The following is a 24,847-nucleotide window of genomic DNA, read 5'->3' on the forward strand; positions in this document are numbered from 1 at the left end:
GTTCTACTCTACATCAACAAGCAAGCAGAACATGAAAAGCCCTCTATTCTAATGTAGTTGGCTGTTGGCACTACACTTTATTCTAACGTTTTTCTGTTGACTGCTCCTCAAAGAGATACCTCGTCCAGATGAATAGTAGCAGGGGCTAATGCAGTGAAAGCACTCAGCTCAGTGCTGATGCCCTGTAGAATATGGTTACGTCCCAAATGGCATCCTATTCCCTACATAGTGCACTACTTTTGACCAGAGCCATAAGAGTAGTGTACTGTATAGGGAATGAGGTTCCATTTGGGATGCAAGCCTACATCTCTACATCTGTTGACTGGAGCTAATCAAGCCAACTGTGTGTTTATGTACATGAGGCTCTTCTCTTAACCCCCTGGGTCTCAAGCACCCTTAACTCCCTGGGTCTCAAGCACCCTTACCTCCCTGGGTCTCAAGCACCCTTAACTCCCTGGGTCTCAAGCACCCTTAACCCCCTGGGTCTCAAGCACCCTTAACCCCCTGGGTCTCAAACACCCTTAACCCCCTGGGTCTCAAACACCCTTAACCCCCTGGGTCTCAAACACCCTTAACCCCCTGGGTCTCAAACACCCTTAACCCCCTGGGTTTCAAGCACTCTTAACCCCCTGGGTCTCAAGCACTCTTAACCCCCTGGGTCTCAAGCACCCCTGGGTCTCTCAAGCACCCCCTGGGTCTCAAACACCCCCTGGGTCTCAAACACCCTTAACACCCTGGGTTTCAAGCACCCTTAACCCCCTGGGTCTCAAGCACCCTTAACCTCCTGGGTCTCAAACACCCTTAACCCCCTGGGTCTCAAACACCCTTAACCCCCTGGGTCTCAAACACCCTTAACCCCCTGGGTCTCAAGCATAGAGTATTCTGTAATATTTTAACACAGGAGAGTACCTTACTATTGATCCTGGCTGTTCTGGGGAACGGGATTGTCTTTCAAAGGGGGACCAGAGGGACATCTAGGAGGTGAAATATCCAGCAGCACCGATGGTTTACTGTAGCAGGAAATATACTCTGTTCTATTAGAGCTCAGTGATGAGATACTGACATAGATGTATCCTCCACAACATAGAGATTGATACATCTTTATGCTCTGCAACCACACACACACACACACACACACACACACACACACACACACACACACACACACACACACACACACACACACACACACACCGACACACACACCCTACTACCTCAACCATACTGTACCTAGCCACTGTCCATATCCTTTGTTAACATCTTCCAGTAAACTGTTTTGTCTTTCATTGTTTATTTCTCTCCTCTCTCTCCTTTCCTCTCCCCTCTCTCATCTCTCTCATCTCTCTCTCTCCTCTCTCTCCTCACTCTCCTTTCTCTCACTCCCCTCTCTTTCCTTTCTCTCTCTCTCCTCGCTCCTCTCCTCTCTCTCCTCTCTTTCCTCTCTCTTCTCTCTCTCCTCTCTTCTCTCTCATCTCTTCTCTCCTCTCATCTCTCCTCTCTCTCTTTCCTCTCTCCTTTTTCTTTCCTCTCTCTCCTTTATCTCCTTTCTCTCTCCTCTCTCTCCTCTCTCCTCTCTCTTTTCTCTCTCCTCTCTCTTTTCTCTCTCCTCTCTCTCCTTTCCTCTCCTCTTTCTCCTCTCTCTCTTTTCTCTTTCCTCTCTCTCCTCTCACCTCTCCTCTCTCTCCTTTCTCTCCTCTCTCTCCTCTCTCCTTTCTCTCTCCTTTCTTTCTCATTTCTCTCTCCTATCTCTCCTCCCTCCTCTCTCTCCCTTCTCTCTCATCTCTCTCTCCCTTCTCTCTCCTATCTCCTCTCTCTCTCCTATCTCCTCTCTCTCTCCTATCTCTCCTCCCTCCTCTCTCTCCCTTCTCTCTCCTTTCTCTCTCCTATCTCTCCTCTCTCTCTCCTATCTCTCCTATCTCTCCTCTCTCTCTCCTATCTCTCATCCCTCCTCTCTCTCCTATCTCTCCTTTCTCCCTCCTCTCCCTCTTCTCTCTCCTCAGCTTGGATCAAGAGGTAAACACTCACACAGACTGAGGAAGGCAACAGAGATCTGGTAAAGAAGGGGCGGCTACATGCAGAGTTGTGTTTGTCTGTAGAAGACCAGCGTATCAGAAGGAACCATGAATTTTGTGATGAAGCAAGCCCTAGGTGGTAAGTACTGTATACGCTGCTATATGAACGTGGCAATATTATGGACATCTGTTCGCCATGTGATCTGATGTTTGTACTCAGGGGAGCACGTACCTCTTGACATCTTGATCATTGCATCAAAGTACAAATGTATTGCTATAGAAAATACAAACTGAATTTGGATTTGGAAGAACTGCTAAACTATAAACAAGTCAAACAAGCTGCCTGGTAAATTTATTGTAGACAATATACTGTAATGTAAAGCTATGATCACTATCGAGGAATTAAACGGTCACAATTTATGACCGGTTTCTGGTTTTAGGTCTCAGAGGGAAGCTATAGTCACCTCAACCTATAGACTCAGATAGACCTCTATCATTTATATCTATAGTCAACTCAACCTATAGACTCAGATAGACCTCCATCATTTATATCTATAGTCAACTCAACCTATAGACTCAGATAGACCTCCATCATTTATATCTATAATCAACTCAACCTATAGACTCAGATAGACCTCAATCATTTATATCTATAATCAACTCAACCTATAGACTCAGATAGACCTCAATCATTTATATCTATAGTCAACTCAACCTATAGACTCAGATAGACCTCCATCATTTATATCTATAGTCATTTTAACCTATAGACTCAGATAGACCTCCATCATTTATATCTATAGTCATTTTAACCTATAGACTCAGATAGACCTCCATCATTTATATCTATAGTCATTTTAACCTATAGACTCAGATAGACCTCCTTCATTTATATCTATAGTCATTTTAACCTATAGACTCAGATAGACCTCCATCATTTATATCTATAGTCATTTTAACCTATAGACTCAGATAGACCTCCATCCTTTATATCTATAGTCATTTTAACCTATAGACTCAGATAGACCTCCATCATTTATATCTATAGTCATTTTAACCTATAGACTCAGATAGACCTCCATCATTTATATCTATAGTCATTTTAACCTATAGACTCAGATAGACCTCCATCATTTATATCTATAGTCATTTTAACCTATAGACTCAGATAGACCTCCATCATTTATATCTATAGTCATTTTAACCTATATACTCAGATACAGCTCCATCATTTATATCTATATGCTGTGTAGATTAACTTGTCACTGTGGATGAACTCTGTCTAAAGGTCAATGCATTGTTAAATCAACATCCTAATTTGGATTAATCGGTGGAATGACTATGGGTAGTAAAATTAAAAGTATACCTCGCCTGCCAATCCTAATCCCCCTCTCCTCTGACAGGCTTGGATCAAATTGCCTTTCTGGAAGAGGCTGTGGCCATGCGGTGACCTTTCATTTGGTTGGTCTGGCCTGGATGCAGAATGTAATTTAATTGGGCTGGGAATGGGGGATTGATGGGGGCCTGAGGCTGCAGCTGGGGACTGGGGGACTGGTGGGTCGGGGGACTGGGTGGCTGGGGTTGTGCTGGGGGGCTGGAGGTCTGGGGAACTGGGGGGGGGCGAGGGACTGGGAGACTGGGGGGCCAGGGGACTGGGGGGCTGGAGGTCTGGGGGCGGGGGACTGGGAGACTGGGGTTGTGCTGGGGGGCTGGTGGGCCGGGGGACTGGGGGGCTTTCTTCAGATAAGACTTGAAAATATTCTAAATGGAGAGTTAGGTACTATAAGGTTTTATCTACATTTTTGTCAAAATGTAGTTATTGACATAACCATTTTCTGTTCAATGTTCTCTACCTACAGCATATAGTACTCTAAATACCTTATTCCATGTTAAGTTCAAAAGAATACAATATAAAAATTGCTGACACCGTTCAAACCAATGGGCTCCCGAGTGGCACAGTGGTCTAAGGCACTGCGTCTCAGTGCTAAAGGCGTCACTACAGACACCCTGGTTCGAATCCTGGCTGTATCACAACCGGCCGTGATTGGGAGCCCCATAGGGCGGTGCGTCAACTGGCCCAGCGTCGTCCGGGTTTGGCTGGCGTAGGCCGTTATTGTAAATAAGAATTTGTTCTTAACTGACTTGCCTAGTTAAATAAAGGTTTTATTAAAAATAAAGCCAATTATCTCAGATTCATCATTTTGCAAATAGAACCTTTTCGTCCCAAGATTTCAAAATGTCAAAATAGTACATTCTGCGCATTAACATAAAGTCCTATTTTTCCACTTCTCTATCACATTTAGCTTTGACTGATATCATTGGAAATAAACTGGATGTGATGTGTTGCTTGCTTCCAGCATCTCACACAGATCTCCGCATGGATCCTAGCCTCTGGCCTGGGATTGCTTTGCATCGCTGCATAGTTAATTAGATATTGGTTCATCAGGCTCTCTGACTGACCACAATAGATTAGCAGAGAGTGCTATTTGCGTGCCTGTTTCAATCAGTCTCCAGACAGACAGACAGACAGACAGACAGACAGACAGACGGCCGAGCAGTAACTACAGCAGGTCAAAACATGGAGAGAAGACTAAAGCCCTGTTTATACCTGGTTCTGACATGTATCCTTTGTCCTGATCTCATTCTGATTGCGGACACATTGTCAGACAGGTGTAGATGATTAAAAAAATGCATTATGATCTGATTGTGATCAGATCTTCCTGACCACCTCTGGAGGTGAAAACCTTTAAATCGTCATTATCTCGCCTTCTAAAATCATTGGTGGCACCATTGACTTATGGCATCAATATGTGTCTTCAAATAAATAAATTACATATTATTTTGAAAAAGAATAGCTGTCAAATCATTTGCAAACAGGGAGGGACCAGGAAATCTGGTCCCAACGTGGACACAGTTGACAGATAAGAGACACATTTTAATACCGTGTGTAGACATATTTATGAAAATGTGGGCGCAAACAAAATGTACCTATACTTTTGTACCTTTGCAAACATTTCTAAAAACTTGTTTTTGCTTTGTCATTATGGGATATTGTTTGTAGATTGATGAGCATTTTTATTTATTTAATACATTTTAGAATAAGGCTGTAACGTAACAAACTGTGGAAAGAGTCAAGGGGTCTGAACTTTCTGAGGGCACTGTAGGTGTCCGAGATAGAACCCTATTCCCTAAATAGTGCACTAATTCAGACAAGGGCCCCATAGAGCTCTGGTCAAAAGTAGTACACTCTATAGAGAAAATGGTTCCTTTTGAGATGCACAATAGCTCATAGTCATAACCAGCTCACTCAGATGCTATATCTTCACCGCGCATGTTATTTGTTATGCTATGATGCTAACAGTCCAGATACCTACTGTAATAGTATTAGAATACATGTAATGGTATTAGAATTCCTGTAATGGTATTAGAATACCTGTAATGGTATTAGAATTCCTGTAATGGTCTTAGAATACCTGTAATGGTATTAGAATACCTGTAATGGTATTAGAATACCTGTAATGGTATTAGAACTCAGGTATGTTACTTCTCCTGGATCATAGAAACCCCCCAGATAGCTAGTGTACAAAGCCGCTCTGTACATGCATGATCAACTGTAGTCTACAGCAGAAATAGCACCCTATTTCCTACATAGTGCACTTCTTTTGGCCAGGGCTCATAAGTCTCTGATCAAAAGAAGTGCGCTATGTAATAAATAGGGTGCCCCTAACTACAGTACATCTTCATGAGCTCTTCGTGATGCTGGTGATCATTTTTAAAAGTTCATCCCAAAGTGTCCAACATTTAAGTTTACTTTAGACATGCGAGAGCATGATTTACCAATGAGGGCCATCCATTATTCAAATGAGTTCCATTCTTCAACCCCCCCCCCCCCCCCCCCCCCCCCCCATTCCTAACAAATTATTCAGCAGCGTCAGTTTTCCGACTAGCAGACTGTGGAAGCCGATGGGCCATGTTCTCTCTCTCTCTCCCTCTCTCTCTCTCTCTCCCTCTCTCTCTCTTTCTCTCTCTCTCTCTCTCTCTCTCTCTCTCCATCTCTCTGTCTGTCTCTATGTTCTCACTAGACTAGACAAACACGTTGTGTGCCATGAAGTCTAAGGGTTACTTATGGTGATTCATAAGAGGTGACATCCAGTCTGGGACAAACCATCCTCTGAATAGATCAAACGAGAGCTTTGTGAGATTATACAATTGAGGTATAATAAAGGAATGACCATCAAGAGCAAAGAGTGTATGAAGGGAGGCCACTCGAGCTCCAGAAATTCATTATTTGTGTGCAAGGAAATTTGGTGACCCAACTACTAATGGAATGTTGTAGGACAAGCTGAACACATGGGACAATGACACTGATATCCAATGGAGAGAGACTGTCTCTCTTAACAGTCTAATTAATGATAACATGTTTACATTAAGACTCCCGAGTGGTGCAGCAGTTTAAGGCACTGCATCTCAGTGATAGAGGCGTCACTACAGACACCCCGGTTCGAATCCAAGCTGAATCACAACCGGGTCTAATTGGGAGGCGCACAATTGGCCCAGTGTTGTCCGGGTTTGGCCGGGGTAGGCCGTCATTGTAAATAAGAATGTGTTCTTAACTGACTTGCCTAGTTAAATAAAGGTTAAATAAAAGTACATTTGACATACCCACGTAGCACCACAGCCACACCTTTATCTAAAGGCCCAATACAGCCGTTTTAATCTCAATATCAAATCATTTCTGGGTAAAAATGACGAGCCTTACTGTGATTGTTTTCAATTAAAATGGTCAAAAATAAACAAAAGTAGCTTCTTAGCAGAAAGCAATTTCTCAAGCAATAATTTTGCTCGGACAGTCTGGGAGTGGTCTGAGTGAGAAGGGTAAAACTGAAAACTAGCTGTTATTGGCAGAGAAATTTTGAACTCTCTTTCTGATTGGTCTATTAACAAAATTTACCGACTGGTGATGTCACCAGACAGGCCAAAACTTCATCCCACCAAAAAAGGCAGACATTTCAGGCATTTTTTTCAAGCATTGAAAGCGCATTATCATAATTTTCACAATTTCACAGTATCATTCCAACCTTATAGTGTGGAAATATATATAAAACACAGGTAAATCACATTTTTGACTGCACTGGGCCTTTAAGAATGGTGGAACCACATCTTTGTTTATACTGTATACAATACAAATTGCATTCATAGCCACAGTTTATGGGAATCTCACTATGACCACCCTCTCTTTTTACTTTAAAGACATACATGGACCTTAACTGAATTAGCATAGGCCTAATTGATTAATATCTCATTCTTGAAACTTGAAAGTAGCATTTGCGTGCTAAGAAGGGAATTCACCACTCTTCATTAAATCAAGATCAAGACCTTTACTTGGAGAGATAATCATGCAGTATGTGTGACCTAAGCAGTATCAAAGACATGAATAATAATTCCATTAGGGTGCAACGTTTCAGAACATTGCAAATCTCAAACTGTGGAGCCGGCTAAAGTGCAGGAACCTATAGAGCCAGCTCAGGCACGGGAGCCTGACGATCCGGCTGAGGCGCGGGAGCCTGACGATCCGGCTGAGGCCCGGCAGCCTGAACGATCCGGCTGAGGCCCGGCAGCCTGAACGATCCGGCTGAGGCGCGGCAGCCTGAACGATCCGGCTGAGGCGCGGGAGCCTGACGATCCGGCTGAGGCGCGGAAGCCTGACGAGCCAGCTGAGGCATCCCCGGTTGCTTCGGCAGCGGCACCTGGACAACCTGACGTCACCAGTAAAAATAAATAAATCCCTGATGCTTCCCCTTGGTGAGGCGTTGTTCTGTAATGTGTACGCTGGGAGTCGGGAAGCAAAAACAGGGAGTGACTTTAGTAAACACAAGGAACAAAACAACAAACACAAGTAGCATACAGACATGAAACAACGGAACAGAAACAGTAAGCCTAGAGAAAGAATCAAAGGGAGTGACATATATAGGGAAGGTAATCAGGCAGGTGATGGAGGCCAGGTGAGTCTGAGGAGGCGCTGGTGTGTGTAACTATGTGCGTAATAATGAGCAGCCTGGTGACCTGGAGCGCCGGAGAGGGAGTATACGTAACAGTACCCCCTCCCTGACACGCGGCACCAGCCGCAGAACACCGACCAGAGGGACCGTCCCGGGGACCAGGAGGCATGGAAGCCTGACGAGCCAGCTGAGGCATCCCCGGTTGCTACGGTAGCGACACCCGGACCCGATGTCACCTACACTAACAAAAAACAAAGAAACACTCCCTGATGTTTCCCTTGGTGAGGCGTTATTCTGTAACGTGTACGCTGGGAGTCGGGAAGCAAGTTCAGGGAGTGAATCATTTAAGAAATATACGAACATGGAGCAAAACAAGAAACACAAAAAGCATAAAGACATGAAACAGAAACAGAACCAATAACACCTGAGGAAAGAACCAAGGGGAGTGACAGATATAGGGGAGGTAATCAGGAAGGGGATGGAGTCCAGGTGAGTGTCATGAGGCGCAGGTGCACGTAACGATAGTGACAGGTATGCGTAATAATGAGAAAACTGGTGACAACGAGCACCAGAGAGGGGGAGAGGGATTAGACGTGACAGTTGTTTACATTTGTTATCATGGGGTAGTAGTGCCATAGTCTGTGGGGGCTATAGATTTGAAAGCAGTTGGGCGCTAACAGTGCGCAGTGACCTTTAACCCTGCTCTCCAGGTGCTCCAGATTGACCTTTAACCCTGCCCTCCAAGGGGTCCTTTCACCCTGCTCTCCAGGTGCTCCAGATTGACCTTTAACCCTGCCCTCCAAGGGGTCCTTTCACCCTGCTCTCCAGGTGCTCCAGAGTGACCTTTAAACCTGCTCTCCAGGTGCTCCAGGGTGACCTTTAAACCTGCTCTCCAGGTGCTCCAGAGTGACCTTTAAACCTGCTCCCCAGGGGCTTCAGAGTGACCTTTAACCCTGCTCCCAGGGGATCCAGAGTGACCTTTAACCCTGCTCTCCAGGTGCTCCAGAGTGACATTTAACCCTGCTCTCCAGGTGCTCCAGAGTGACCTTTAACCCTGCTCTGCAGGTGCTCCAGAGTGACCTTTAACCCTGCTCTCCAGGTTCTCCAGAGTGACCTTTAACCCTGCTCTCCAGGGGCTTCAGGTGGATCTATTGGCTCCTGGTGGCCAGTAACTTCCTGTGTCAGAGCAGTAACTTGGCCTGCAGCCAGCCTCTTCCTGTTTCAGAACAGTAACTTGGACTGCGGCCAGCTTCATCCTGTGTCAGAGCAGTAACTTGGTCTGCGGCCAGCTTCTTCCTGTTTCAGAGTAGTAACTTGGTCTGCGGCCAGCCTATTCCTGTTTCAGAGCAGTAACTTGGTCTGCGGCCAGCTTCTTCCTGTTTCAGAGTAGTAACTTGGTCTGCGGCCAGCCTATTCCTGTTTCAGAGCAGTAACTTGGTCTGCGGCCAGCTTCTTCCTGTTTCAGAGTAGTAACTTGGTCTGCGGCCAGCCTATTCCTGTTTCAGAGCAGTAACTTGGTCTGCGGCCAGCCTCTTCCTGTTTCAGAGCAGTAACTTGGCCTGCAGCCAGCCTCTTCCTGTTTCAGAACAGTAACTTGGACTGCGGCCAGCTTCATCCTGTGTCAGAGCAGTAACTTGGTCTGCGGCCAGCTTCTTCCTGTTTCAGAGTAGTAACTTGGTCTGCGGCCAGCCTCTTCCTGTTTCAGAGCAGTAACTTGGTCTGCGGCCAGCCTCTTCCTGTGTCAGAGCAGTAACTTGGTCTGCGGCCAGCCTCTTCCTGTTTCAGAGCAGTAACTTGGTCTGCGGCCAGCCTCTTCCTGTGTCAGAGCAGTAACTTGGCCTGCGGCCAGCCTCTTCCTGTTTCAGAGCAGTAACTTGGCCTGCCTCTTCCTGTGTCAGAGCAGTAGATCAATTCCAGGGTAAAGTTTGAACTCTGCTGTTATATACATAATTCATAGTCACTCAGGTGATGCTGTGTTTATTATTGATCTGACTCTGGTAACAACAACAATATCGATACACTGGGAGAAATCGTTGTGTTATAGTCACTAGGGAGCTGCCACGTGCTACGAGTCAGGACATTTCGGTCACTACTGATTACAAGATGACAAAGACCTTTTAAACTAGACTGGCTGGTGCACTAGTTTTACAAGTGAAGTCTATACACCATTATTTTATCCCTAGCAAGTTTCCATTATTGGAATTGGGAATGTCTCTATATTTCATCCTTACTCTACTGTACTCTACTGGACCTTTACAGACCCACAGTTGGGCTGCTGATACAGTATATCAGTTAGACCAGTGAGACAGGTTCCTGATACAGTATATCAGTTAGACCAGTGAGACAGGTTCCTGATACAGTATATCAGTTAGACCAGTGAGACAGGTTCCTGATACAGTATATCAGTTAGACCAGTGAGACAGGTTGCTGATACAGTATATCAGTTAGACCAGTGAGACAGGTTCCTGATACAGTATGTCAGTTAGACCAGTGAGACAGGTTGCTGATACAGTATATCAGTTAGACCAGTGAGACAGGTTCCTGATACAGTATGTCAGTTAGACCAGTGAGACAGGTTCCTGATACAGTATGTCAGTTAGACCAGTGAGACAGGTTCCTGATACAGTATATCAGTTAGACCAGTGAGACGGGTTCCTGATACAGTATGTCAGTAAGACCAGTGAGACAGGTTCCTGATACAGTATGTCAGTTAGACCAGTGAGACAGGTTCCTGATACAGTATGTCAGTTAGACCAGTGAGACAGGTTCCTGATACAGTATGTCAGTAAGACCAGTGAGACAGGTTCCTGATACAGTATGTCAGTTAGACCAGTGAGACAGGTTCCTGATACAGTATGTCAGTTCGACCAGTGAGACAGGTTCCTGATACAGTATGTCAGTTAGACCAGTGAGACGGGTTCCTGATACAGTATGTCAGTTAGACCAGTGAGACAGGTTCCTGATACAGTATGTCAGTTAGACCAGTGAGACGGGTTCCTGATACAGTATGTCAGTTAGACCAGTGAGACAGGTTCCTGATACAGTATGTCAGTAAGACCAGTGAGACAGGTTGCTGATACAGTATGACAGTTAGACCAGTGAGACAGGTGGCAGGTTGTGGCTGTAGGATTTGGTTTGGTAGCAGATGGACAAATAGAAGTGTATTGTATTGTATTTTAACTGAATGACTTCAGGCTCTGTGTGTGTGACTGCTTCCTCCAGGGGCCACTAAAGACATGGGGAAAATGTTAGGCGGAGAGGAGGAGAAGGATCCAGAGACCGCAAAGAAGAAGAAGGAGGAAGAGGAGGAGAGACAGGAGGCTCTGAGACAACAGGAGGAGGAGAGGAAGGATAAGCACCGGAAAATGGAGGCAGAAAGAGAAGTAGTACGGCAGTCCATCAGGGACAAGGTGAGCACTGCAGCAGTCCACAAACTACTCAGAAACTATTTTACATTCAATGTACCCCCTTATAAAACCATTACATTACTCCAGCCCCATCCTTCAGCTGTATACTACACCTAAAAAAGTACTTTGTACAGTTCTTTGAATCCCAGATTGCCCTTTTAATGTCAACTATCAATAATATACAGTTCGTTCAGAAAGTATTCACACCCCTTGACTTGTTCCACATTTTGTTGTGTTACAGCCTGAATTCAAAATAGATTCAATCGATTTTTTTACCCTCACCCATCTACACACAATACCCCATAATGACACATTTTAAAATGTTGGCAAATTTATTGAAAATGAAATACAGAAATATCTCATTTACATAAGTATTCACACCCCTGAGTCAATACTTTGTAGAAGCACCTTTGGCAGCAATTCCAGCTGTGAGACTGTCTGGCTAAGTCTCTACGAGCTTTACACACCTGGATTGTACAATATTTGCCAATTGTTATTTTCAAAATTCTTCATGCTCTGTCAAATTGGTTGTTGCTAGACAACCGTTTTCAGGTCTTGCCATAGAGTTTCAAATAGATTTAAGTCCAAGCTGTAGCTCCGACACTCTTCTTGGTAAGCAACTCCAGTGTGTATTTAACCTTGTGTTTTAAGTTATTGTCCTGCTGAAAGGTGAATTCATTTCCCAGTGTCTGGTGGAAAGCAGACTGAACCAGATTTTCCTCTAGGATTTTGCCTGTGCTTAGCTCCATTCCCGTTATTTTTTATCCAAAAAAACTCCCCATTCCTTAACGATTACAAGCATACCCATAACATGATGCAGCCACCACCTGGCTTTAAAATATGGAGAGTGGTACTCAGTAATGTGTTGTATTGCCCCAAACATAACATTTTGTATTCAGGACGAAAAGTGAATTACTCTTACAATTTTTTTTGCAGTAGAGCCTTGTTGCAAACAGGATGCATGTTTTGGAATATTTGTATTCTGTACAGGCTTTCATCTTTTCACTCTGTCAATTTAGTATTGGGGAGTAACTACAATGTTGTTGATCCACCCTCAGTGTTTTATCACAGCCATTAAACTCTGTAACTGTTTTAAATTGGCCTCATGGTGAAATCCCTGAGCAGTTTCATTGTTCTCCGGCAACTGAGTTAGGAAGGACGCCTGTATCTTTGTAGTGACTTTAAGTCTAATTAACAACTTCAACATTCTCAAAGGCATATTCAATGGCTGCGTTTTAAAATGTTTACCCATCTACCAATAGGTGCCCTTCTTTGCATGGAAACCTCCCTGGTCTTTGTGGTTGAATCTGTGTTTGAAATTCACTGCTCTACTGAGGGACCTTACAGATAACTGTATGTGTGGGGTACAGTGAGGTAGTAATTCAAAAATGATGTTAAACACTAATATTGCATAGAGTGAGTCCATGCAACTTATTGTGACTTTTTAAGCATATTTTATACTCCTGGACATACACTGCTCAAAAAAATAAAGGGAACACTTAAACAACACAATGTAACTCCAAGTCAATCACACTTCTGTGAAATCAAACTGTCCACTTAGGAAGCAACACTGATTGACAATAAATTTCACATGCTGTTGTGCAAATGGAATAGACAAAAGGTGGAAATTATAGGCAATTAGCAAGACACCCCCCAAAACAGGAGTGATTCTGCAGGTGGTGACCACAGACCACTTCTCAGTTCCTATGCTTCCTGGCTGATGTTTTGGTCACTTTTGAATGCTGGCAGTGCTCTCACTCTAGTGGTAGCATGAGACGGAGTCTACAACCCACACAAGTGGCTCAGGTAGTGCAGTTCATCCAGGATGGCACATCAATGCGAACTGTGGCAAAAAGGTTTGCTCTGTCTGTCAGCGTAGTGTCCAGAGCATGCAGGCGCTACCAGGAGACAGGCCAGTACATCAGGAGACGTGGAGGAGGCCGTAGGAGGGCAACAACCCAGCAGCAGGACCGCTACCTCCGCCTTAGTGCAAGGAGGTGCACTGCCAGAGCCCTGCAAAATGACCTCCAGCAGGCCACAAATGTGCATGTGTCTGCTCAAACGGTCAGAAACAGACTCCATGAGGGTGGTATGAGGGCCCGACGTCCACAGGTGGGGGTTGTGCTTACAGCCCAACACCGTGCAGGACGTTTGGCATTTGCCAGAGAACACCACGATTGGCAAATTCGCCACTGGCGCCCTGTGCTCTTCACAGATGAAAGCAGGTTCACACTGAGCACATGTGACAGACGTGACAGAGTCTGGAGACAACGTGGAGAACGTTCTGCTGCCTGCAACATCCTCCAGCATGACCGGTTTGGCGATGGGTCAGTCATGGTGTGGGGTGGCATTTCTTTGTGGGGCCGCACAGCCCTCCATGTGCTCGCCAGAGGTAGCCTGACTGCCATTAGGTACCGAGATGAGATCCTCAGACCCCTTGTGAGACCATATGCTGACACATGCACATTTGTGGCCTACTGGAGGTCATTTTGCAGGGCTCTGGCAGTGCTCCTCCTTGCACTAAGGCGGAGGTAGCGGTCCTGCTGCTGGGTTGTTGCCCTCCTACGGCCTCCTCCACGTCTCCTGATGTACTGGCCTGTCTCCTGGTAGCGCCTGCATGCTCTGGACACTACGCTGACAGACACAGCAAACCTTTTTGCCACAGTTCGCATTGATGTGCCATCCTGGATGAACTGCACTACCTGAGCCACTTGTGTGGGTTGTAGACTCCGTCTCATGCTACCACTAGAGTGAGAGCACCGCCAGCATTCAAAAGTGACCAAAACATCAGCCAGGAAGCATAGGAACTGAGAAGTGGTCTGTGGTCACCACCTGCAGAATCACTCCTGTTTTGGGGGGTGTCTTGCTAATTGCCTATAATTTCCACCTTTTGTCTATTCCATTTGCACAACAGCATGTGACATTTATTGTCAATCAGTGTTGCTTCCTAAGTGGACAGTTTGATTTCACAGAAGTGTGATTGACTTGGAGTTACATTGTGTTGTTTAAGTGTTCCCTTTATTTTTTTGAGCAGTGTATTTAGGCTGCCATAGCAAAGGGGTTAAATACTTATTGACTCAAGACATTTTAGCTTATCATTTTAAAAGAATTTGTTTAAAAAAATCTAAAAACATAATTCCACTTTGACATTATGTGTCACGGTTGTCGTAAGAACGGGACCAAGGCGCAGCAGATATTGAGTTCCACATATTTATTTCAAAAGTGAAACTTAAAGCAAAACAATAAATCAAATAAACGAACGTGACTGACTAAGTGGTGCACATGCATAAACACAAAATAATATCCCACAAACACATGTGGGAAAAATAGCTACTTAAATATGATCCCCAATTAGAGACAACGATTACCAGCTGCCTCTAATTGGGAATCATACAAAACACCAACATAGAAAATATAAACTAGAAAACCCCTTAGTCACGCCCTGACCTCCTACACCATAGAGAAACAAGGGCTCTCTATGGCCGGGGCGTGACACTATGGCTATTTTCTGTAGGCCAGTGAGAGAAAAAAAATCTACATTTTATCCATTTTAAATTCAGGCTGTATCAAATCAAATCATATTTTATTTGTCACATGCGCCGAATGCGCCGAAACAGGTGTAGATCTTACAGTGAAATGCTTACTTACAAGCCATTAAAACCAACAATGCTTTAAAAAGTAAAATAATTGCTAACTAAAAAAATAGAAAATAGAAAATAAAAATAACTGATAATTAAACAGCAGCATTAAAATAACAATATTTAACGATATTTAATAACAACCTGTAACATAACAAAATGTGGAAAAAGTCAAGGGGTGTGAATACTTTCTGAAGGCATTGTACGTGCAAGAATCAATCCTTGTGGAACACCATTTGATCTCAAGAGGGGGGTGTGGGGGTGTTACTCTTTTGAAAGTGACATCCTCATATATTGTTATCTCTGTGCCCTTTATCCACGCAGTATGGCCTGAAGAAGAAGGAGGAGAAGGAGGCGGAGGAGAAGGCAGCCATGGAGCAGGCCTGTGAGGGGTCTCTGACGCGCGCCAAGAAGGCCATCCCAGCCGGGTGCGGAGACGAGGACGACGAGGACGAGGAGAGCATTCTGGACACCGTCCTCAAGTTCCTCCCTGGACCTCTAAAGGACATGTTCAAGAAGTAATGAACACATCGACAACCACAACACATGGTTCGGTCCAGCCAGGGGGAGAGGGAGGGGAGATCTGGGACTGGGGAGAGGGTAGAAGGGGTTCTTGCCAAACGGCCATTCACTGCCTTTACAGAAGTATTTGTTGTTTTCTTACTCTGACTAGACACAATGTGGTTATATATCTACCCACAGCTTTTCGTCGGTCTCTCAACCCGCCGACTAAGTTTATGTTTTGTTTTTTCTCCACTTATCTAACATTCCAACATTGGTATATAGATCCACCGCACCAGGTAGATGCATTTGGATTGGTTGGCCATTGGTATTAACTGGGGTATGGAGTTTCTGTCCAGCCATGCATTAGAGAGCAGGGTTCAATCCACTGTACTAATGGACACTTCAATGGGCATTCCTGCCGACACTTATCTGATGGAGCGCTTTTTTTTTTTTTATTCACTGGCTTTTTCTATTTTTATAGTAAGTAAGCTACTGTAACTGTATGGGAAGTGGATATTCTATTCTAGGTCTTTTTGAGAACACCAGTTTAGTTAGTTTAGACTGTGCCTTCGTAGGACTTCCTCCAACGGGGGAACTGTTAAATGAGGGTCTCGTTGAAGTCATTTGATGATATCATTGAAACTTTGTAATATGCTGTTTGTCTTAAAAGGATGCAAACATGCCACATTATGACGTATGTATTTATTGTTAGTCTGGCTGTACGAATAGAGCTGATCCCATGCCTTCTTATTCTATGAAACACTAAGGCAACTGGAATATTTGATTGCCCTTTAAATTCCTGACTAATATAAAACATCTCTCATTTTCCCAGATTAAATATAAGAGATTATCAGCCTGACAGACTGCATTTTGTGAGAGAAACCATCTTTACTCAACGTTGCATTATAAACAAAGGTCACCCCGTCAACGTTATACACTCAGATTATCCACAGAATACACACGATTCACATTCAACATTATACACTCAGATTATCCATAGAATACACACGATTCACATTCAACATTATACACTCAGTTTATCCATAGAATACACACGATTCATATTCAACATTATACACTCAGATTATCCATAGAATACACACGATTCACATTCAACATTATACACTCAGATTATCCATAGAATACACACGATTCACATTCAACATTATACACTCAGATTATCCATAGAATACACAAGATACATATTCAACATTATACACTCAGATTATCCATAGAATACACACGATTCATATTCAACATTATACACTCAGATTATCCATAGAATACACACAATTCACATTCAACATTATACACTCAGTTTATCCATAGAATACACACGATTCATATTCAACATTATACACTCAGATTATCCATAGAATACACACGATTCACATTCAACATTATACACTCAGTTTATCCATAGAATACACACGATTCACATTCAACATTATACACTCAGTTTATCCATAGAATACACAAGATTCACATTCAACATTATACACTCAGATTATCCAGAGAATACACAAGATTCATATTCAACATTATACACTCAGATTATCCATAGAATACAACAGATTCATATTCAGTGTAGAGAAGAATAAAAACAAGCCCAGTTCTATGAAAATGATTTAGTCAACATCATATTTAACAGTTGGTGATTAGTGCAGTCCAAAGACAATCAAACATGAGGTAGGCAATACTGCGTATGTCCTCATTTCACTACCCACCTCCCATAACACATGTCTGTTTTACACAAGGTACTTGTTTAACTCATTATTTTGGAGGCTATTATGAAATAGTAAGCAATGTTAAATGGAATTTAAACGTTTTTATTTATTTAATAGTTAATAAATTGACCTAAATAAATTCCTTGTTATCCTGAGAGAAAATCGCATTAGTAGTGTTTGAATCATCAATATCCAAAGATACTGAAAAAACATGATCATTTATTTCGTCCCCACTAACTACGGAAATTGTCCGGAACTAAGGAAGTGGTCCGGTCTTGTTGATTTCAGTAGGAAATGGCAGGAAATTCAGTGGCAACATATAGTTTTTATGAAGATATTGATGTCATTTTGGGATACACTTTCCAAAGACCAAACCCTGTGAAGTTTAATTGTCAGAAATGCTCATATTTTTCATATAACGTACGTGGCTACATGACATTGAAGATTAATATATTCGAAAAACGAAAATAAACATTTAAATAATCACAGGTTATGAGTAAATTATTCGTTTTTTTGTTTGTTTTTTGTAGGTGTGATAGGGTTTTTCACTAGGTAAAGGCATATTGTTGAGACTGTAATGATCACACACCAAAAACTATAACAATTATAAGTCAATGTTGAATTTTTATTTTTCTGTAAAGAAAAAAAGTGCAGTTCCGTTACACTATCTACCTATTTGTCTAAACCCTTCTCACCAACTGTATCCTAATGTGTACAATATACAAGTGTATACGCAAAGAAAAGACGAGGAGAAAATGATGAAGTCATTGTAAGGATGTCTATGTACTATACTGTATGTATGTTTGTTTATACTATATGTGTGTCTTTCTATAGTGACGTGATACCATGTTGTTGATTTATACAGTCCCTGTTTATAAGTGTCTTTGAATCGTGTGTGCAAAATCTCTAACCAGGCTCGAATGGTTGTGCCATATGTCTAAAGAAATACTTAACACATTCCTTTCTTATCGCTATAGGAACATAGGGGGGGGGAAATTCACACCAAATACTACAACACAAAAGATGGCCTGTTTATGTAGTAGTCTCCCGGCAACAGAATCTGTTTACTAGATTCATAAGTTTGGGTTGTTGTAGATTCTCAGTGTGTCGATCACATACAGAATAAGAGTTTGTTGATGACAGACTGAATTGTTAGGGCTCTGGCAATGCTATCAGTAGTGCTGCATGTCTAATTAGAACAGGTGTCTGTGTTTCTATCTATCTCCATCATGTAACTCCATCTCGTACTTTCATTCAGCTCCCGATAAAGAATACTTTTTCGAACACAGCCCAAAAATGAATACCTTTTGCTGTAAAACGTATTCCTAAAACACCTGACCCTATAACATCCTACTGCTATAACATCCTACTGATATAACACAAGGCCTTATAACATCCTACTGCTAAAACACCTGTCCCTATAACATCCGACTGCTAAAACACCTGGCCCTATAACATCCTACTGCTAAAACACCTGGCCCTATAACATCCTACTGCTATAACACCTGGCCCTATAACATCCTACTGCTATAACATCCTACTGCTATAACACAAGGCCCTATAACATCCTACTGCTAAAACACCTGGCCCTATAACATCCTACTGCTAAAACACCTGGCCCTATAACATCCTACTGCTATAACACCTGGCCCTATAACATCCTACTGCTATAACACCTGGCCCTATAACATCCTACTGCTATAACATCCTACTGCTATAACACAAGGCCCTATAACATCCTACTGCTAAAACACCTGGCCCTATAACATCCTACTGCTAAAACACCTGGCCCTATAACATCCTACTGCTATAACACAAGGCCCTATAACATCCTACTGCTAAAACACCTGACCCTACAACATCCTACTGCTATAACATCCTACTGCTAAAACACCAGGCCCTACAACATCCTACTACTAAAACACCTGGCCCTATAACATCCTACTGCTAAAACATCCTACTGCTAAAACACCTGGCCCTATAACATCCTACTGCTAAAACATCCTACTGCTAAAACACCGTACCCTATAACATCCTACTGCTATAACATCCTACTGCTAAAACACCTGGCCCTATAACATCCTACTGCTATAACACCTGGCCCTATAACATCCTACTGCTAAAACACCTGGCCCTATAACATCCTACTGCTATAACACCTGACCCTATAACATCCTACTGCTATAACATCCTACTGCTATAACACAAGGCCCTATAACATCCTACTGCTATAACACCTGACCCTATAACATCCTACTGCTATAACACCTGACCCTATAACATCCTACTGCTATAACATCCTACTGCTATAACACAAGGCCCTATAACATCCTACTGCTATAACACCTGACCCTATAACATCCTACTGCTATAACACCTGACCCTATAACATCCTACTGCTATAACATCCTACTGCTATAACATCCTACTGCTATAACACCTGACCCTATAACATCCTACTGCTATAACACCTGACCCTATAACATCCTACTGCTAAAACACCAGGCTCTACAACATCCTACTGCTATAACACCTGGCCTTATAACATCCTACTGCTAAAACACCTGGCCTTATAACATCCTACTGCTATAACACCTGGCCCTATAACATCCTACTGCTATAACACCTGGCCTTATAACATCCTACTGCTATAACATCCTACTGCTAAAACACCTGACCCTATAACATCCTACTGCTATAACATCCTACTGCTAAAACACCTGGCCTTATAACATCCTACTGCTATAACATCCTACTGCTAAAACACCAGGCCCTATAACATCCTACTGCTATAACACCTGGCCTTATAACATCCTACTGCTAAAACACCTGGCCCTATAATATCCTACTGCTATAACACCTGACCCTATAACATCCTACTGCTAAAACACCTGGCCCTATAACATCCTACTGCTAAAACACCTGGCCCTATAACATCCTACTGCTATAACATCCTACTGCTAAAACACCTGGCCCTATAACATCCTACTGCTATAACATCCTACTGCTAAAACACCTGGCCCTATAACATCCTACTGCTAAAACACCTGGCCCTATAACATCCTACTGCTATAACATCCTACTGCTAAAACACCTTACCCTATAACATCCTACTGCTAAAACACCTGGCCCTATAACATCCTACTGCTATAACACCTGGTCCTATAACATCATACTGCTATAACACCTGGCCTTATAACATCCTACTGCTATAACACCTGGCCTTATAACATCCTACTGCTATAACACCTGGCCCTACAACATCCTACTGCTATAACACCTGGCCCTACAACATCCTACTGCTATAACATCTCCAAATGCTATTAATTATGTTTGCTCAACCAGACCTGCCCTCTCACGTGATGATACAATTCATTTCATGACAAAAAAACAACGTTTACAGAAGGTGGCTTTTAACCCTACCTTTACTGAGACTTTTATAAACCATCAGAATGATATAATTCATATTCAACGACACTTACTGTATGTTAACCCCAAACTGGGGGAAACAACAGGTATGCATTGACTAATTAACATGCTGCTTCTAATGGCGGTGACCTACAGGTTTCTCCTATATCCTGAACTACATAACACACGTCACAGAGATAGTGTGCCACTGCCAAGTAAAGTCCAGACAGGATATGTTGCCATGCGGATTTTCTCTCCTTATTACAGACCATTTGAACAACATGTTGTAAAGGTTTTTTGTTGTCTTCATCCCAATACCTGTAGTTCAGATAACATATATGTTTCCTCCACATATTCTGCCCGGGGACGTACTATATGCAGTAAATCAAACATCATGTGTATATTGATGATAGCATCTATTCCAAGCAGCATCCAGCTCATACTTCTGCCCCAGTTGTAAACATACTCTTGTAATTACGGCAATGTATGGAACATGTCTGAGTGGTTCCAATATGGCTTTACAATTATAATGCATATTTCTCTATGTCTTGCTGCTGCATATTAGTGAATATGATGGTTGGGTGATTGTCCCTGGCTGGGATAGGGGCATAAATCCGTGTCCAAACTTCAACTAGGATACTCACACTTTCCTCCTGTAATTGTTTAGAGTAGGGTTTGTCAAACAGGAAAAATAGCCATATTTCATCTGTCTATTATCCTCTCTCTCCCCTTTCTCTCTCTCTTCCTCTCTCTCCTCTCTCTCTTTTCCTCTCTCTACCCCCCCCCCTCTCTCCCCTTTCTCTCTCTCTTCCTCTCTCTTTCCCTCTCTCTCTCCCCTTTCTCTCTCTCTCCCCTTTCTCTCTCTCTGTATTTTCCTCTCTCTATCCCCCCGCTCTCTCTCTCCCCTCTCTTTCTCTCTCCCCTTTCTCTCTCTCTTCCTCTCTCTCTCTTCCTCTCTCCTCTCTCTCTCTCTCCCCTTTCTCTCTCTCTCTTCCTCTCTCTCTCTCTTCCTCTCTCCTCTATCTCTCTCTGGCATATTCTCAAGGCACCACAGCATGATGTGAACTGCCTTTTTTGCAAAGGGCTATTATCATTTAATTTTCACATAGATGAGTACATCTGTCACAAACAATGCTTGTTCTGGTAATGTTTACTAGGTATTTCATTATTTTGGTTGCATGAAATGGTGTGGAAATAATATTTATTATTGTCCTTCTGACCTATAATATTAGCAAGGCCAGGAACACAAGACTCATTAAGCTCTCAGATGGAGTGATTTAATAATATAGATATGTGTCCTCTGGTATTACACAAGAACATTCCTATTTTTGAAATGGAACTGAGCCCAGCCCTGGTGAAATGTTCGATTGCATTAATTTAATTTGAAAGGTGGAAAAACAGAAGAATTATAACTTTTCTCCTGTAAATTACTTTCAACTTGACAGTAGTTTTGGGATTATGGTTCAGGATTACTCCCTCAGAATTGAAGGAAAATAAAAACAATATCAGGTCTGAGGTAACAAAGGTCTGATATTGAAAGACTGGATTATTTAGTCAATTTTAAATAAATGGGATGCCTATATTCAAAAACATTCCAAACCTTAACTGTCATGGGTGCACTTTGTCCAAAGACAGGATGAGTGTTTTACTTGACATCATGTTTATGTCAAAACGATGAACGATGGGTATGGTGATATTTAAAATAAATAAATGACGTGATCATTATATAAAACTATAATAAAATGTATAATTAGTGTCAGAGAGATACATAATTGTTTGAAAGATAGATTTTTTTTTTTTAAATGGATAGATCATTTTTGGAGAGATGTTCGTGCAATCATATGGGGAGATTTCGAATGTGGTCAGGGTTTAAGATCGGATCACACATCCTGTTTCAGAATAAACCTTTAAAATAGTGCACTCCTATCCACTTTATTGTCTGTCAAACGGTAGACGTTATTGAGATTGATGTGTGACTTTTATTTGAATGACTGGACTGTTGTTACATCTCTTTGATGTTGCCTAACACCTGTCAGCTGTTTTTCTAAGCGTATAAGTAGCCACACTGTTGTCCTGCCGAACATGGGTGTGAAACAAAGCACAGAAAGAATCCCACCATGCATGCAGTCCAGTCTTGAGAAAATGGCCACTGCCTGTTAGCGCTATGGTACCCTATAACTGGTCAAAAGTAGGGCACTACACTCTTAGTAAAAAGGGTTCCAAAAGGGTTCTTCGGCTGTCCACATAAAATAAACCTTTTTAGTTCCAGGTAGAACCCTTTAGGGTTCCAAGTAGAACCCTCTGTGAAAAGGGTTCGAAATGGAACCCAAACTAATTGTATCTGCAACCAAAAGGGTTCTACCTTGAACTAAATAGGGTTATTCAAAGGGTTATCCTATGGGGACAGACGTAAAACCCTTTTTAGGTTCTAGATAAAAAACATTTTTTTTTCTAAGTGATTCTAGGGTTCCATTTCAGCCATGTATTCCGTTGTATTACGATCTGCCTGACTGAGGATGTACAACTAACGCTAATGTGAAAGGCTAACCAAACGCTAAACCTTAAATACATTCCAATGTTTTGATATTTACACTAAAATATCTTCTACCTTTCCCTGTGGAGAGAGAAAATGTTCTGGGATCAGTCATTGTGTCAACCTGTCTTTAAGAACATTCTCTATGTGGCTCACCGTTGTGGTACTGTTTCAATGTGACTGGCATTGATGTTCTAAAAAGGGAAATAAAAATTATGATCATTTTTGTCCGTTTGAGGATTTTCTTTTCTTCTCAATAATACATTCAGGATGAGAATGTAAAACGGTATAGTTTTATGTAAAAAATGTATAATGTCCTTATCTGCATGTCATATACTCTTATGTGGAACCAAATCACTCATCAATGAAACATCATATTTTGGGGAAATTAAAATGCATAACAAATAAAAGTGTTTCTAAAAAAATCTTATTGGATGATTTTGAAGATTCTTCTCATTATGAGCGAACAGTATATGTAAATGTATTACTCATTTACATATTTTTTTATTTCATATTTAACCTTTATTTAACTAGGCAAGTCAGTTTAAGAACAAATTCTTATTTTCAATGACGGCTTAGGAACAGTGGGTTAACTGCCTTGTTCAGGGGCAGAACGACAGAATTTTACCTTGTCAACTCTGAGATTCAATCCAACAGCCTTTCGGTTACTGGCCCAACGTGCAAACCACTAGACTACCTGCCGCCCCTACACTCTAACCACTAGGCTACCTGCCACCCCTACACTCTAACCACTAGACTACCTGCCGCCCCCACACCCTAACCACTAGACTACCTGCCGCCTCTACACTCTAACCGCTAGGCTACCTGCCGCCCCTACACTCTAACCACTAGGCTACCTGCCGCCCCCACACTCTAACCACTAGACTATCTGCCACCCCTACACTCTAACCACTAGACTACCTGCCGCCTCTACACTCTAACCACTAGGCTACCTGCCGCCCCCACACTCTAACCACTAGGCTACCTGCCGCACCTACACTCTAAACCCTAAGGCTACCTGCCGCCCCTACACTCTAACCACTAGACTACCTGCCGCCCCTACACTCTAACCACTAGGCTACCTGCCGCCCCCACACTCTAACCACTAGACTACCTGCCGCCCCTACACTCTAACCACTAGGCTACCTGCCGCCCCCACACTCTAACCACTAGACTACCTGCCGCCCCTACACTCTAACCACTAGGCTACCTGCCGCCCCTACACTCTAACCACGAGGCTACCTGCCGCACCTACACTCTAACCAATAGGCTACCTGCCTCCCCTACACTCTAACCACTAGACTACCTGCCGCCCCTACACTCTAACCACTAGACTACCTGCCGCCCCTACACTCTAACCACTAGGCTACCTGCCTCCCCTACACTCTAACCATTAGGCTACCTGCCGCCTCTACACTCTAACCACTAGACTACCTGCCGCCTCTACACTCTAACCACTAGGCTACCTGCCGCCCCTACACTCTAACCACTAGACTACCTGCCGCCCCTACACTCTAACCACTAGACTACCTGCCGCCCCTACACTCTAACCACTAGACTACCTGCCGCCCCCACACTCTAACCACTAGACTACCTGCCGCCCCCACACTCTAACCACT

At 42.9% G+C, this 24,847-nt stretch overlaps 1 protein-coding gene across 1 annotated transcript in view; it reads left to right on the forward strand.

Annotated features, from left to right (window-relative positions):
• LOC129827440 (complexin-2) overlaps window positions 1–23,658 on the forward strand; it is a 49,332-nt gene extending 25,674 nt beyond the window's left edge. The window contains exons 2-4 of the mRNA XM_055888291.1: window positions 2,001–2,151; window positions 11,234–11,421; window positions 15,381–23,658. Coding sequence (XP_055744266.1) covers window positions 2,121–2,151; window positions 11,234–11,421; window positions 15,381–15,578 — 417 coding nt within the window. The 5' untranslated portion in view covers window positions 2,001–2,120 and the 3' untranslated portion in view covers window positions 15,579–23,658. The remainder of the gene's footprint in view (window positions 1–2,000; window positions 2,152–11,233; window positions 11,422–15,380) is intronic.
• The last annotated feature ends 1,189 nt before the right edge of the window (window positions 23,659–24,847 follow it).

This window comes from Salvelinus fontinalis, chromosome 29, assembly GCF_029448725.1.
Source record: "Salvelinus fontinalis isolate EN_2023a chromosome 29, ASM2944872v1, whole genome shotgun sequence".
NCBI classification, from domain to species: Eukaryota; Metazoa; Chordata; class Actinopteri; order Salmoniformes; family Salmonidae; genus Salvelinus; species Salvelinus fontinalis.